We start from the raw sequence: 16,365 nt of genomic DNA, 5'->3' as shown, positions 1-16,365 counted from the left end.
GTCTTTCATGGACCTTAAGAAGACAACCAACTACAGGTGAAAACAATCTTCCGATTCCTTTGAAATCTTCAGCATGAAGCAAAGCTATACCTCCTCACCCAAGGCATTGCCTTATTTCAAGCAGTCCAGCAAATCTGATTTGCATGGTGTCTCTGGGTGGAAGAGGAGGGTCACCACCCAGTGTGCCATTGGCCATGACGGCCAGGCTAAGGGTTCAGACTAACACGGACAGTCTTCCAGTCAGGAGCCCAACTGCTGACTGGAGAATTACTTGTCTGAAAAAAAGCCTAGGCTGACTCTAACAGAGAAGATAAAGTTGAATAACAGATGTGGCAGACATCATTCAAGACTTATTTTCGAGGCTAAACTGGAATTTGAGACCAAACGTACAAACATTTTGGTCGCTTGCTGCGTGAAGGCTGAAGACCCACATGTTTGAACCCAGTGCATCTGCCGCTTCACATTTCACCTTGAGAGGAACCTCTTGTGCACTTGCAGGATGCTGAGGTGCAATCTCAAACAGCCTCCTTCAGACTCAGTATGCAAAAGGATAACTTCCCAAGCTTCACTTCCAGACTGACCAGAGATAATAGCACGGCAGGTGTATTCAGAACACGCAAGTTGCCCAAGTATCCCAGGACTGCATATATATATGTATATACACACATATATGTATGGGCTTTTTATTATTACTTCTCTTCCTGTTTGTGCCCATCTGGTGAACCCAGAGGGTTGCTGTCCCCAGACCGAGTTGGCCCCAGTCTTGGATGCCAGAAGGGATGGTCGGCGGCAGCCCCCCCTACAGCTCCTCTCCATCACGCCGTGGAAAGAACGGGAACAGCAGCCTGTGCTGCGCTGGGGGGGAAGGCGGGTCACTATCCCGCCGCGGGCACTGGTGCAAAGGGTGGGCGGCCACAGCCCTCCTTGTGCTTTGGGACTAGGAAAAAATGTCCCCCCCCGCAGGGCTGCAGCCACACTTTCCCTGCTGCCAGCGGCACAGTCCCTGGCGGCGGCCCCACAGCCCGGCGGGCTCCGACACAGAGCGAGGGGATGTCTCGGTAGCTGGGATGCAGCCCGGCACCCCCGCCGGCAGGGCCTGAGGAGGGTCTGGCGGGGGGCGGCGGGCCTCCCCACCCCCATGCGGGATTAGCGCGGCGCCCGCAGCCTCCACATCTCCGCCGAGCCCTCGGCAGCGGGTACCGCGGCTGCGGGCAAACCCTGCCCGTGGCGGGCTTCGCGCTGCCGGCGGCCTCGGACTCTGAGGGAAGCCCCGCGCGGCAGGGCAGGGCGCGGCCGCGAGACGGTTAACGGCTGCCGGCGCCTCACGCGCCGGCCGTTAACGCGGGCGCCGGGCGCGCCGGCAGGGGGCGACCCCGCCGGGAGAAGGGGCGCGTCACGTGACAGCGGAGAGCACACCCACCCCCCTGCCCCCCCCCCTCCGGGCGGGGGGCAGCTGCCCCCTCCCTCCCTCTGCCCTGACGTCACCGCCCCTCCGTCTCCCGGGCGACGGCTCCATCAGCGCGCGCGTCAGCGCCGCCCGTTCCTTGGCAACGGCCCGGTGTCTCGCTCTCCTTCAGCCTCGCGCCTGGGCGCGCGTCTCTCTGGCGTCAAAGTGACGTCAATGGGCCCGTCTCGGCTTTCGGCGGTGGGCGGGGGGAAGAGGCGGGAGGGAGGGCGGGGTGTGCGCGGAGGGGGGCCGGCGGAGCGGGGCGGGGGGGAGCCGGGACATCCCGCGTGCTCCCGCCTGCCCCCCGGCGCACGCACACACATACACACGCGCGCACGCACAAACACACACACACACTCTCACGCACTCACGCACACCGTCGCGCGCGCACACAACCCCACCGCGGCGGCGGAGCCCGGCGCCAGCAGCCGCGGAGAGCGCCCGCCAGCCAGGTACGGCGGCTCAACGGCCGCCCCGGCGGTCAGGCAACGGCCACGCGCGGCGGTTAGGGGGGCGCGCGCGCGAGGCGGCGAACCTCCGAGGGTGAGTGGAGCCGGGGCGGCCGTGGCTCCGCTGCGGAGTCGGGGTAGAGGCAGAGCCCGCCGCTCCGCCGAGTTGTGAGGGGAGGAGAAGGGGGGGCCGGGGGTGTCCGGAGGCGAGCGGGGTTGACGGGGGTGTGCTGTGCCGTCTCCGTGCAGGTGCGAGCGCCCGCCTCCCCGGGGCAGCGCGGATGCTGCCCTCCTAGGCGCGGGGTGCGCTGCCCGCCGCCCGCCTAAATCATGGTGATCATGTCAGAGTACGCCGCCGTGCCCGCTGGCGGACAAGCCCAGCAGCGGCCTCTGCGAGTCGGCTTCTACGATATCGAGAGGACTTTGGGAAAAGGCAACTTCGCGGTGGTCAAACTGGCCAGGCACAGAGTGACCAAAACGCAGGTGGGTGCCGGGGGGGTGAAGAAACCCCGTTAACTTGCCGGGGGCCGGCAGCGGTGGGCTGCCGCTGCGAGCAGCGTGAAGTGAACCGGGGCTGGAGGTGAAAAGAGCGGCAGAGAGCTTTGGAAAGTCCGTCGGGCTTCGCTTGCCGTGTTGATCGCACACCAGTAGTTGAGGTGGCCCTTCGTAGGAGCTTCAGGTTTTCCCGGCGTGTTCGACAGAGCTCGTGTAAAATTAAAAACGAGCAAGAATATGTAAAAAAATAACATTTCTGAGTGCCAGGGGAACTTCGTTGAATTATTCTTAGTTCGCTGAGGAGTCCAACAAATTAAGGATCTTTTGAAGACTTTCAATGGTCTTAAGTTTTTAATTCAATGTGTATGCTTCAAGAACAAAGAACTTGCAGTGCTGTTTGCAGAAATAATTTATTAATGGGCATGCAGTCGTATTTATATTTCTAGCGCATGTCAAAATCGTATCAGTCACTACAGTAGAAAATAGTCTTTTAGAGGAATCTGTTTTTCACTGGCATGGGATGGATTAAAAGATTTACTGAATCCTGTCCAGTGCTAATTTCTGCAGTTCTGTTCACTACCTTATGTGTAATCCTTTGACGTAGAAAAGAAAAACGAAAACGCTCTGTCGTGAATTCTCTGCAGTTCAGAAAAACAGAATCAGCTTTGTCAAGTCCATACTTAAAAAGCTACTTTACTTGGATTTTGTGAGTTTGTGTGTGATTTTTTTTTTTTTAAGAGCTCTTAAAAGTAAGAGTAACTATTTTGTAATACCTGGGGTTGTTTTATTTTCTTATTTGTTAAATCTGCAGGTTGCAATAAAAATAATAGACAAAACAAGGTTAGACCCAAGCAATCTGGAGAAGATTTATAGAGAAGTTCAGATAATGAAGCTTTTGAATCATCCCCACATTATCAAGCTATATCAGGTAAGAAGTCAGCTTTGAAGTACAGCACACAGATGAGATATGCTTGTGCTCTTCTCTTGCACATGATTTTAAATCAAATATTTGCAGAGAGAATGCATATTGAAATACTTTTTGAAAAACACCCTGTTTTTTTTGAAAGTCATCATTCTTTGAACAAGATTCTGGTACATTAAACAGCTTTTTGACAAAATGCACTATAAAACTTACAATTAAAACTAGGCTCAAGTTTGTTCCAGATTGAGGAAGTGATTATCTGAATTTCTATGATTAACTTGCCTTTCCTAACTCCTCTGCTTTTCCAGTTTAGAGGACTAGAACTTCTTATGTGCTTTTGATAAGAGGAAGACTTAAACTCATGTCAGATAGCAGAGAAGAAAGTGCAAAAGTTGAGTTTGCCATAAGTGGAAGGGATTTAAAATCAAGAACAATTAAACCGAATCAACCTAAGTAGAAAATCTAAGTAGAAATCTAATCTAAGACTTAGAATTCTAATCTAAGCAGAAAATAAAAAGCCAACAAATGTTGGTATCGTGGAATATAGCAAAAAATGACCTGTTTGGTTATTCTGTTCCAGTTTGTGTAGTTTTGAAAGTGAACTTTAAATATCTTTCCCCTTGTAGAATTTCATAACGTGAATTTTGATTTAGATTTTTTCCAGTTTCTGCACTGATGGGTATTTTTAACAGTAAGAACAAATTAACGTGTTGTGCAGAAAGCAGGATCACGTCTGTCTAGTGAGCAAGGACTGCTTTGCAAATTCTAAATATTCAATCTAATTAACATTTGGTGTGAGTTCCTCTTAATCATCTTAAATAGTGCTGTGTGGATTTAAGAAGAAGATGAGGTATCGCAGTCTGTCTGGAGCTGTCTAGAAGGGCAAGGGGCAAGAGAGGAATAGATGGATGAAGCAGGAGGTCTGAAAGTCCGTGCGCAGTAGTAAACACTATTATCAGCTGCAATCTTACCGTTGGGTTTGTTAGCTTAAAAAAAAAACCAAAACCCAAAAAAAAAACAGGAAAAAAAAAAAAAAAGGTTTTAATTAGCATGTGAGGCTGAAGAGCCAGTAAGGCAGGTGCTTAGGCAAGGCATTATTTTTAAAGACCTTGACATGCATGAAGTGCTTGATATTTATAGTATTAACCATCATAACAAAAATTATTCTGTGTTAACATCTGACGTCATTGTTGCCCATAGGGCAGTGTAGGGTATACAGAAGCATTCTAACAGTTCGGTTGATTTCATTTCAGTGGAATGATGTGGGTGAAAATACTATTTCGAAGCTTTTAGAAAAGCAGGTTAAATTCCATCTAGTTGAACCACTTCACTTGATGGAGCAAATGACGTTGGTGGTGGACCATAATTTCTTTTCAGTGAAGTTTTCTTTTCTTTGTTGTTGTAACTGATGCTTTACCTGTTTGGTGGAGACTGAGAAGCAGGGATGGAATTAGATGACATACCAATGTAGGGTGTGTGTTCTTGTATTATTTCATCATTGTTTTAGTTTCAGCACCGCGTCTTAATTTCATCCAGCTGGCAACTTTCCCAGAACACTTTCCTTCAGTTTTTTAAACTGGGAACCTCTCTTGCTTTGCTCCCTGTTTGTTTATTTTCATTTTGTGTCTGTGTGTACTTGTAGTGAGGGGATGACAAGAGTCTTCCGAAAAGGTTACATGTCAGGAGCCTGGAAATTACAGCCTTTGAAGTAGTATTGACGCTTTTGTGATTGTTAACCTATTGTGAGCCTTCTGCTTTCAAAACAAAATATCTGTTCTTTGAGAGTCCAATTCCAGGGAAATGTTGTATTTTAAAGTCTGAAATGCAACATTTGTAAGGTGTGCCATAGTAACTGAAGATGAATTTGGAAATGCTCAGCGTTTCTCATTCATTGTTTGGTTTTCAGTTCTTCTTTCTTTTTTTTTTCCTCCAAAGGAAGAAATTAACAAGTATCAAAGGAAGTTGATACTAGATTGATAGGTGAAGGCTGGGCGATGTATTGACAGTTGTTGATGTGCATCAAGAACTGCCGTTACACAAACAGCAACCTATTGTCACTTGCATGGGAGGCTTGCTATGTCCCCAGCCAACATCAAATGGGAGCGGGGTATTTGATAGTACTTCTTGATTTGTCCAAGTTGCAGCCATCTCTCCTGATCTGAGTACCTACCAGCCTTGAAAAAAAGGTGACTTTGTATAGACTTTAAGTGTCTTTGCATGTTCAGAATATATCAAATGAATTGTAAAACTGTATACACATATTTTAACAAAAAAAGAATTCAGAGAAGTGTATGAAATGCTTATCAGTTATCTTATGGAGATTAGGTGGCATGGTAATGGTGAGAACAATGGCATTGGAAACCATTGTATGGTGTAAGCACATAAGCATTGATTTGTTATCTTTTTCATTACCAATTTGCTTGGAAAGAACACTGTGGTGTGAAATTAGATGCCTTTACTGCCAGCTGCTGAGACAAATAAATAATTGAACTGATATGTTTGAGAATACACTTAGAAAAATGAATGAAAATAGAGGTCTGCATTTTGTTTTTTTAAGCATGTCCTCTTGTGTCTTCACAGGTTATGGAGACAAAGGATATGCTTTACATTGTTACTGAGTTTGCAAAGAATGGAGAAATGTTTGGTAAGTCCTCACTGATGGACCTAACAGTTCTTTAGATTTAGAAACTGTGGCTTTATTGTTGTCATTACTCAGTAATATATATTCTGATTAAAAATCCAGGGTTGGCATTGTCAGCTGTCAAACAGCAAGTGCAGCACCTGCAGGATTATGAAAAATTTCCTCCAGGTGTTTCTAAACCCAGTGCCTCTTATTTTGTCTTGCAGATCATCTGACCTCCAATGGGCACTTAAGTGAAAGTGAAGCACGCAAGAAGTTCTGGCAGATTCTTTCAGCGGTGGAATATTGTCACAGCCACCACATAGTGCACAGGGATCTCAAAACAGAGAACCTTCTGCTAGATGCTAACATGAATATCAAGTTAGCAGGTAATAAGAAATATGTGGTTACTCTATAAACAACATTAGGCATGTAGATGAATTCAGTCTCCGTAGGATGATCCTATAAATGTATTTATGGTAACTGAAAATAGAACAAAAGTTACTGGACAAAAAAGAATAGCTTAAATGAATAGGCAGAGAACAAAACAATACATTTGCTCCCTTCTCTCCATTTTCTACTAGTTTTGAAATATTAGTATGTGATTGAGCAATGTCTTACCTCAGACTTTTACCTTCATTTCAGACTTTGGCTTTGGAAACTTCTACAAGTCAGGAGAGCCCCTCTCCACTTGGTGTGGAAGCCCACCCTATGCAGCTCCAGAAGTTTTTGAAGGCAAAGAATATGAAGGACCTCACCTTGATATATGGGTGAGCTTGATATTCCTTAGAAATCGCATTTCACACTTCATGAGGGTCTGGGGGCTTTCAAAATCATCGCTTCTGCTGGAGTTACTCACATGCTGTACTGTTTTCTATTGACAGAGCCTTGGGGTGGTGCTGTATGTCCTTGTCTGTGGTTCTCTGCCTTTTGATGGACCCAATTTACCAACTCTGAGGCAAAGAGTGCTGGAGGGGCGGTTCCGCATCCCTTACTTCATGTCTGAAGGTGCTTTTTTCAAATCCTTAATGTTAGAAAAGGGGCTACAAGTAAAGGAATAACTGTCCTGTTCCTTCTTGGGACAACGACAGATGAGACTGGTTTTGCAGCTGATAATCACTGTGACTTCATGTATCCAATAATTTCTGTAGGGCTGTGCTTATAGTTGAGGGGCTGGTTGCACATGTTTTCTTTTCTGGGATCTGCTTTATGGTGCGTCTAAAAGGCTGTAGTTTCCTTTCTTAGAGTATCTCTGTGGATTAGAAAAATACTTGACACCCTAGCTGGAGAAATAATCACTCACAAAAAGAGAGAAAACAGGATTTTAATGAGACTAGCCTGCAATGCTGAGATGAGTGTAGTTCTCCTAAGATATTTTAACTATGCAGAAGGGGTATATTTCAGTGTGGCTATGCTGTCAAGGAGATCAGAAATAGTGGGGCTTAGCCCTGTTTCTTACGCGCTCCAACAGTCTGGTGAGAAAAAGGAATTCTGTAGTGACATGTTGCTTTTTTGAAATGTATGTGGACATCTTTTGTGCTGTTTTGAATATCTGGTAGTCAGATCAGGCATCAGCTCCTCAGAAACCTTTAATTCCCATTTTCATAGACATCATACACTGTTGCTGGGATGGTTTCTTAGCAGTGACCTGGGGCTGGGCTGTTATTTTTACCCCTTGCTCATGAGTTTGTCTTTGTCATCTAGACTGTGAAACACTAATCCGACGGATGTTGGTTGTGGACCCAACCAAGCGAATAACCATTTCCCAAATAAAGCAGCATAAGTGGATGCAAGCTGACCCGTCTCTTCAACAGCAGCAGTCTTTGTCCTTCTCCATGCAAAACTACAACTCCAACCTGGGTGACTACAATGAGCAGGTCCTTGGCATCATGCAAACACTTGGCATCGACAGGCAGAGGACTGTTGAGGTGAGAAGTGCTTGCCCCTTAGATACAACTTCAGTGACTACCAGGGTGCCAATAGTGTGGTCATATATACATCATTCAGTGACTAGCCTTGATCCAGTGTCACAGTGTAATAAAATCTTCACTGCCCATCTGGATTTCTACTTATTTTTTGAGTATGCTCTTATGAGGCCTTTAGTGATGAGTTTTGGCTGCTTATATCCTGAGTTACCTGTAATTCAAGGGTCCTTTCAATGTCTTCTAGTCTCTGCAAAACAGCAGCTACAATCATTTTGCTGCAATTTATTACCTGCTCTTGGAGCGCCTCAAGGAGTATCGAAGCAGCCAGCTATCGAGTCGTCCAGCAACTGGCCGTCAGCAAAGGCCGAGGAGCTCCGAGATCAGCAATGTTGAGGTAAGGAAGGTCATTACTTACTGGGAAGCTGTGTCCATTGGCTCTCTCTTTTTTCTGCCCCTTTCTATGGGAAAATACAAGAAGCTGTCAGGCTTCTGGAAACCAATTCTGATATTGGTGCCTTCTGATAGGACACAGCCTACTGTTCTTCAGCAGGAGGCTGATTGAATACTAACAGCCTGTTTCCTAAGAAGTGACTGTGGGTCATGGTCCAAAGAATAGTCTGCCTTCAGTGCAGGTCAATAATGAGCCAGAATATTAGGCTTGTCATGGAAATTTGCCCTCTTAGGCATGACTAGGTTACACTTCTTTGTTATATACCCTGTAGGATCCTCACAAGTAATCTGTGAGCCAGTTTGTGTGTTTTTCTGACAATCTTTTTCTTTTCCTCACCCCCACCCCCTTTAAAGGGTGCTCTGTGTGCCTTTTCAAATTGCACTTCCAGTGAAATTGCCTGACTTAGAAGAAGGAGTTTTGTGTTTATGTTGGCACTGAAGGACTAGCTTTGTTAATTTTCATAGAAAGTGTGTGGAGAAAGCTTGCATGGAAGGTGGCTCTGAAATTTCTTGAGCCTCCAGTATCTGAAAAGTTATGTGGAACTGCAGTGTATCTGATATCTTCTGTGCATTGCTCGCTCTCTCTCCAGATGCCTCAGGACAGTCTCACTAGTGAAACCCTGCGATCATCTCTGCTTTACCAGCAACCTCAGAGCCTGATTCAGCCATCCTTGCAGGCAGAAATGGACTGTGACATGAGCAATCCGTTACAGGTTGGTGTTCTCAACTAAACTGTGTGTTACTTTTTTTTTTTTTTTTAATTTTTCTCTCCCCTCATTGTTCTGCCAATCCAAAACAACAGGAGTCGTGACTCCCTCCAATCTTTTGTTTGGCATTTGGGCATGGTGTCATAGTAGCCTCTAAAACAGTGTGCCTACTGAAGACATGCCACTGGGCTGTGAAGAGTATTAAAAAGTCATGTAGAAATAAGCAAAACACCCTTCAGTCTGTGATCTGGCATGTTTTGCAGCCTGTGTTCTTTCCCGTGGATCCCAACTTCAACAGCCTCTTCCGGAACCGGTCCATCTCCCCCAACAGCCTGCTGGAGACCACCATTAGTGAAGAAGTAAGGCAAGAGAAGGAGCTGGAAGATGAAATTAAGGCATATGACCATCCTATCTGCATCCCTAGCAACACCAGCAGGAGGCACACACTGGCCGAAGTGACCACTCATTTCTATCAGCATGCCCCTCCATGTAAGTAAGTCTGGGAGAGGTGAAGGGTGTCCATAATTAGAGGAAAAGGACAGAGGAGTGCCATAGCTAACAAATGCCTGGGGAGTACGTGCTTATATTACCTTGATTGGGATAGAAAGGCCCAGATAAGAGGTCTGTACTCTACCGTCCACAGGTATGTCTTCCCTTAAATAAGCATGGCACTTAAGGAACAGACACTACACTGTTGTATGTCATCTAGATCACTTTAGAGGAGTGCATTCTCACAGGCAGGACATAACCCTTCTCTGCTTGTTTCCACTATTGTACTGGGGGAGGGGGGAGTGCCTGAATTTTTTTAAAAAAAAAAAAAAAAAAAAAAAAAGGTCATCACTAACTGTATTTGCTACACATCCAGACCCCGTGAACTAAAGCAAAACTATTCGCAAAAAAAAATCCCATATCAGAAATGCTGTGCTGAAGAAACTCTGTAGGCCTGATCCAGCATAGCCTGGTGGTGCTGGAGTTGCTGGCAGAGCCCTGCCGGCTGGACAGGAGCCCAAACTTAGGTTATTCATTGATGACCCTTTGCTGGAGTCAAGCCCTGTGACAACACAAGTTGCTGGACACCTCTGCAGCTCGCAGGTGCCTATTAGTGCCAGTGTAGGTGGGCAGAAGGCTCTGATGTCATGTTTGTTCCTTCCTGTACTCATCTTGGGAATGCTCTTTCTCTCCTTCCTTCCCCTCCGTAGGTATAGTCATTTCCTCTTCTGCAAGCCCCACAGAGGGAACTAGTTCAGACAGCTGCCTTACTTCATCTTCAAATGACAGCTCAGTGGCCCTGAGCAGCTGTTTGGCAGGTCAAGTAATGACGGGGAGCCCAGCCACAGCTAGGATGACGTCACCTTTCCTAGCTTCCCAGTCTGATGCTCCGGTGTTACAAGCCCAGGGCTGCATGGGAGGTGCTTCTCTCCTGCCTGTCAGTTTCCAAGAAGGAAGACGAGCATCTGATACCTCATTAACTCAAGGTAATGTCTTCCTTGCTTTATTGCTGGGGGATTGCACCCTTCCAACTGCCACTAGAAAAGGGTAGCATGCAGGGATACTTGCTTGCCCATGTTGGTGTTACACTGAGGCCAGCCACCTGGTTATTCTGCCTCTTGTGTTCACCGTCCCTGAGGGAGAGTCGGATGCCCTGAGGAAGGTCCCTAGTTCTCAGATACTGATTCAGCATGCCTGTGAAGATATTTCTGCTGCTGTGAGTGGGATGGTAGGCTCCACCTTCATCCCAAAATACCGAGTGTGCACAACATCATGATTTCTCTGAGGTTTCTCTTGCTGTGCATGTGTCCATCTACAGAAGGGTGCAGCTGTCCCAAACCCTGTTCCATTTCATAAATTTTGCTCGGACTGTCAGGCAGGGGGGTGAACATGAACTGAAGAGTCATGGTCTCTTCTAGCGCAGTTCTCATGCAAATGTAGGCAGCTGCCCAGAAAGGCTGATCTGTAAACTGGGCTTCTAGGCAAGTGCTAAGGAGGATTAAAGTGCATTTCTTTTCCTCATGTCCCACAGGCTTGAAGGCTTTTAGGCAGCAGCTGCGGAAGAACGCTCGAGCCAAGGGGTTTCTCGGCTTGAATAAAATCAAAGGCTTTGCTCGGCAGGTGTGTCAGTCCTCCTCATCTCGGGCAGCAAGGAGTGCCATGAGCCCTTTTCAACACGCGCAGCCGAACACCTGCATGTACAGCAGCAGTGGGAGCAGCAGAGAGGGAAGAAGCCTCCTGGAGGAGGTGCTGCAGCAGCAGAGGTGAGAAGCTGGCCGGGAGGAGTTTTGCTGTTTTCATGGGGTTTATTTTGGTTAGGGGCAAGCGAGGAGGAGTAAACACAGCAAAAGAGGTTGTGGAGTTTGGTCACTGGGGATTCCTATCCTCCATCTTTGCTGTGTGGCAGCAGATAAACTGCTTGGCTTCCTTTGTGGCTTCCTGCACTGGCATACGTAACACAGGACGTGCAGTTCCACTTAAAAATCTCAACGTCCAAGTATTTGGAGGTTGCTGAATTGAGAAGCAATTTGGTATTGTGGGGGAAAACATTACTGCTCCCTATTGCAAGCTGTGTTTTTCTTTGTTAGTTTTGGGAATGATTTCTTTCCTCCTCTGCCTCCTCCTGTAATTTTCCCATGGCAAGGAAGTGAGACCTTGTAATTTGGAAAAGTTACAGCCCACAAAGGAGGCACAGTTCCAGTGGCCTCAAATGTCATGTGTGGTGGCACCTCTTCATTCCCATAGAAGCAAGATGGAAAATTGAGTTTCCGGTTTATCTGCACACGTTGTCTCTAGAACATCTATTATTAGCAGACAAATGGTTTCTGGTGATAGTTGCCCTCTCCAACATGAGGAAAAGCCAAGTGAAAACACGTTGACCTAGCATGGTCATTTTGCTTTAATTGTACTGGCTGGGTAAGGAGAGGTTTGATAGAAGGAAATAAAGGGGAAAGTTATGGTCAGGGTTAGGGGTGAGAAAGGAGGAAGAAAAACATTAATGATCCTAGCAGCACAAATTAACCTCTTCCACCCTTGGATTTTGTTCAGAATGCTCCAGTTCCAGCATCACCAGCTACTCCAGACAGCTTGTCCCCAGAGTTCTCAGACATCTGCAACAAATGGCGTCCCCTCCTCTGATAGCGTAGGTACCTGCAAAGCATCCAATTCTCTTCTGTTGTCAGAGCTACAAAGAGAGAACTCATTTGAGCTGGCCTTTGCTGGCAACAGCCAGCTGCTCCAACCTCATTTCTTTGGTGTCAGCGTGTCACCAGTGTCCTCAGCAGCTCACCTTTTAGACACGCACCTGTACATCAGCAGCAACATTTCTCCAGTAGGCACCACCTTCTCTCAGCAACAGAGTTTCTCTGCGCAGTCTCCAAGCTATGAAGCTGTCACTCTGCAGCACGGGGATTGTGAGATGGAGGACCTGACTTCCAACCAGCTAGGGAAGTTTGTCCTGGTCAAATGAGAGCACCGGCTGCTACAGCTCACGCTGCTCTTGTTGCGAAGAACTTTCACCACTGTTCCGTGGCGGGTGTGGGTCCATGGCTGGCTGGTGTCATGTGGACAGGTGACTCTCAGAAGCAATAAATTTTGAAGTATGTGAAGAGGCTGTCTGGCTCAGAAAGCTAGCAACTTTATAGAACTGAAACAAGCAATATGTATGTCTTTTTGCTTCTACTATTCTTGCACTGAACAAATATGAATAGAAACTGAATTTTTTAAAGGAAAAATAATGATGGGGAAGATGGGTGGGGCATTTGTGGGGACAGGGAGGGATGTGGTTGGGGAAGAACTCTTCGGTACTGTACTCAAGTCAGACCAATACAGCTCTGCTGTTATGCAAGATTAGCAGCTGTCAGTAATGGTGACACAGCAGGGAGAGGCTTTTCAAAGAAGGGACCAGAGCCTCCCTTTTTCACAATATTCATTTATGGGTTTGTGAAGACGATTACCTCTTTTAAAGAAAATAAACAGAAAACCAGTGGCATGCAGCATTATGCATTAATAGAAGACAAAAACGGAAGCATTGCCATTTGTTGTTTTTTTTTTTTTCCTCCTGTTAACACTCATTTTATTTAAAGGAACCAAAATCCCCATTCCAGACTTCCCAGATACATATACTTTAAATGAAAACTGTGAACTTCATGCTTGATACGTCAGCTGGAAAAGCTTAAAAAGCCCCTCCAATTAGTACAGAAGCAAGTAATCTATTGAAAATGTATCCCTTGATATCGGGATCCAAATTGCATAATGTCTGGTCTTTTGCAGGGATGTTTGGGGGTGATGTGTGTATATATACATATACACGCATGCATATATTTTGTCAGTCTGAATAATCTTTAGGAATCTTTCTATAAATGCGAAGTTTTTTCATATTCTTGCAGAGGCACTGAGGAGGGAAGCATTAGTACTGATGGGGTAATGGGAAGGGTTTTCTTTTTAAAACGCCTTCCTGGAGATTGCCTACAAAGTTGCCTGAGGGGTATTTCTTAGTGCTGCACATTGTTATTTCCGCTGCTAATTGTTTTTATGCATTTCATTATCAGGGTCCAAACAGAACTGACTCTTGGGGAAATGTGCAATATTGAGGTTATAATTATATACTGACAAAGACAAAAGGTTTAGGCTAGAACAGAATTCTACTCTAACAGAGTACAGCTATTTCTGAACAAAACTGTATTAAAAGCGAGTAAAACAGCACAATCTTTGGGTGTTTGTTTTTGGTTGGTTTGTTTTTGGCATATTAGCAAAATGAAGTTTTGGATTAGATAGGTGTTTTTTCGTATGGTTTTTAATGCTGTATATGTATATAAATAGGAAGCAGAAAACTATATAACACTAGTTATTTTTTATATTTTGTAATATGCTTATATTGTGTTTCTGGTATAAACCCCACTCCCCTTCCAAGGCAGAGCATGACTTCTGTTGGTGTCAACAGAAGTTATGCTTGGGTATAAAGGGGAGAGCAGACTGTGCTCCTACAGAAATGAGTCGGGTAGGGTGTGCAAACTTTGGAAGCAGGTGAGCAAACAGTGAGCCAGCTCGGCTGGAAGCTGCCATCCGAATGTCAGAAAATAGCTGCATTCTGTCTAAATGCTTAAAGGACCCATCTCCGTAGTGTGACACAGGGTGCCTTCAAGTTACCTTGGCTTCATGCAACCTGCAGTATTACGCATTTGCAAATAATATGGATACCTGTTCTTTTTTGTTTGTTTTGTTTTTTAAAAAAAGAAAAAGCCAAAGATCGACCAGGTTAATTGGTGGGAGTAGGAAGGGTTGAAGATGTCATGTGGCTCTGTCTGTGGCTCTCCATAAACGACCTCTTTATCTGTGTGTTTATTTGTGTGTCTATATTGGTGCATCTCCAGCTTGCCACTGCTGCTACATGGTCTGGAAGCTTCAAAGCGAGAGAAAAGTGCTTAAGTTGAATTTCTGTTAATGAGTGGTGCCTTGCAGCAGAGAAAACACCAAAGTCTCATGCTCATTTGTAGTGGTTTTAAAAAACAAAAACAAAAAAAAAACCAAACAACAAAAAAAAAACAACAAACAACCCAACCAAACCCCAAAACCAACCCAAAACCAGATTGGAGATGGCTGGAGAGGAGGGCAAGAAGAAGCCAGCTCATCACAAAGCAGCAACTTTGCCTTTAGTTTTATAAGGGGTAGCACACATACTTAAAACACAGAATTTCCTCTTCAATATTTGTTTTGTTTAATGCCATGGATCAAAAGGCCACAGATTCTTTTGTTTCCTGTCCTGAGCAATGACAAGCACTTTACTTTCATAGTATTTTTTTTTTTCTTTTCCAATTGCTGTAGAACCTCTTTGGAATTATTGCTGGAGCAGAAAGAGGTCATTTTTAAAGTTTGGGTTTTTTGTAGATACCTTGACAGTGCTGTTCTGCAGACTGCAATGCAATAGGGTATTTAAAGACATTAGGTGATTGGTTTAATTGAGATGTATAGTTTATTTTTTATCATGACTGAACAATCATTTTATTTCTTATGTTAAAATGAGGTGTACACCAAAATGATTAGTCAATGTGTTTTATTTAATATTTAAATAAAAAATGTTTTAAAATTGTTGTCCTGCAGATGATTCTATGGAGTATTTTCTCCTGATACGTACGCGACTTGCACAGTTAAGACTCATTTTAAAGCCGAAGTCCATAGGACATCACTGACACTCTCTGTTACATGCTAAATGAAGAGGAATGGCGGGCTCACAAATCTGATAATGGGATATTGAGCCTTTCGCTGGTAGGCAATCTGTCTGAATCTAACCCAAGTCTGTAGTAATCGGGTTATAAAATCTGACAGTAAGAGGGGTCTATAGAGTGAAAATGGTCAAGCGTGGTTTAGTTGTTACCAGATGAGCACTCCATCCGTGTCACCTTGATCTGAAAGAGGCCCCGGCCAGATTAAGGCAGTGATGGAAAAAGAGCAAGGGGAAGAGAGAGGGAGGGAAACATTCCAGGGGTGCTGGATTTTCTCCTTTAAAATATAATTTGAGAATTAAAAAAATACTGGAAAGGTACAGGCTTAGCTGGCCTGGGAATGCGCGTGCAGCGCTGGCTGCCCTGCACAGTGGAGATGCCTTGGCTGGCTTTAAACAAGCTGCCAGCACGCGCTGCCTGGGCTGCTGGTGGGGATGCACCTCAGCTCCAGCAAGCCCAGTTGTGAGAGCACCCAAGGTAGCCGCCTGTGAACTGAGACTCTGGTACTCAGGCTGGGGGAGATGATATTTACAGAGCATGGGCTGGGGAGGGAATGGCCAAAAGGAGGGTATGGGGCCTGTGGGGCCATGCCAGGGGGAGAGGGGAGAAAGAGAGACTGGCCTGACTGTGCTGCTTAGGCTGTGGAACCAGATCCTTGGTCTCTTGCCCAGTTTTAGCGTCACTCGCTCTGTGTTTCCTTTGCACCTTTGAGCGATGTGCATAGCCCTGGGCTGTCATCTAAGGCTTTGTATTCCACACATGCAGGCAGATTGAGGGTGAGGAGGGGTTTCACCTGCAAAGGGACCCCTAAATATTTGCAAACTCTAGTTTAACCTGGCAAACACTCAGCAAAAAAAGAGGATTTTTTCTTCTTAAGGAACAATGTTGGATTTTATTTTATTTTTAATTTAGATCCTCATTCTGAAGTTTTTCTTTTCCAATCCACCTATCGCATTTGGAAGGAAGGGGAAAGTGGTGGGAAGGTAAATCCAAAAAAGTTAAACAAAAGCTTGGGAGTAGCAGAGGTAATACCTAATGTTGCTTTCTAAAGGATTTGTTTGCTGAGCTAGAATTTGTAGAGCTATGTATGCATTTGCCATGGCTTTCAAACTGGTAGAAAGAGTCATGCACATGTTTTTCT

The 16,365-nt window shown here is 45.5% G+C and overlaps 1 protein-coding gene across 3 annotated transcripts; it reads left to right on the top strand.

Annotated features, from left to right (window-relative positions):
• Positions 1-1,791: 1,791 nt before the first annotated feature.
• SIK1 (salt inducible kinase 1) lies at positions 1,792-15,101 on the top strand. 3 transcript variants are annotated; one of them, XM_082498838.1, is made up of 14 exons: positions 1,792-1,899; positions 2,146-2,379; positions 3,203-3,319; positions 5,894-5,957; positions 6,161-6,322; positions 6,579-6,703; positions 6,818-6,941; positions 7,638-7,861; positions 8,103-8,252; positions 8,899-9,021; positions 9,279-9,504; positions 10,215-10,490; positions 11,036-11,267; positions 12,052-15,101. In XM_082498838.1, exons 2-14 carry the CDS (start codon positions 2,227-2,229, stop codon positions 12,470-12,472), a joined length of 2,397 nt encoding a protein of 798 aa, XP_082354964.1. In that variant the 5' UTR covers positions 1,792-1,899; positions 2,146-2,226; the 3' UTR covers positions 12,473-15,101. The 3 variants fall into 3 exon arrangements, with proteins under 3 accessions (XP_082354964.1, XP_082354965.1, XP_082354966.1); XM_082498839.1 differs by having other exon boundaries at positions 1,818-1,990; XM_082498840.1 differs by lacking the exons at positions 1,792-1,899; positions 2,146-2,379; positions 3,203-3,319 and adding an exon at positions 3,697-5,499.
• The last annotated feature ends 1,264 nt before the right edge of the window (positions 15,102-16,365 follow it).

The sequence above is a fragment of the Vanellus vanellus genome (genome assembly GCF_965231255.1).
Source record: "Vanellus vanellus genome assembly, chromosome: 1".
NCBI classification, from domain to species: Eukaryota; Metazoa; Chordata; class Aves; order Charadriiformes; family Charadriidae; genus Vanellus; species Vanellus vanellus.
Note: the sequence above shows the minus strand (reverse complement) of the source record. Positions and strands in the feature narration are given on the sequence as shown.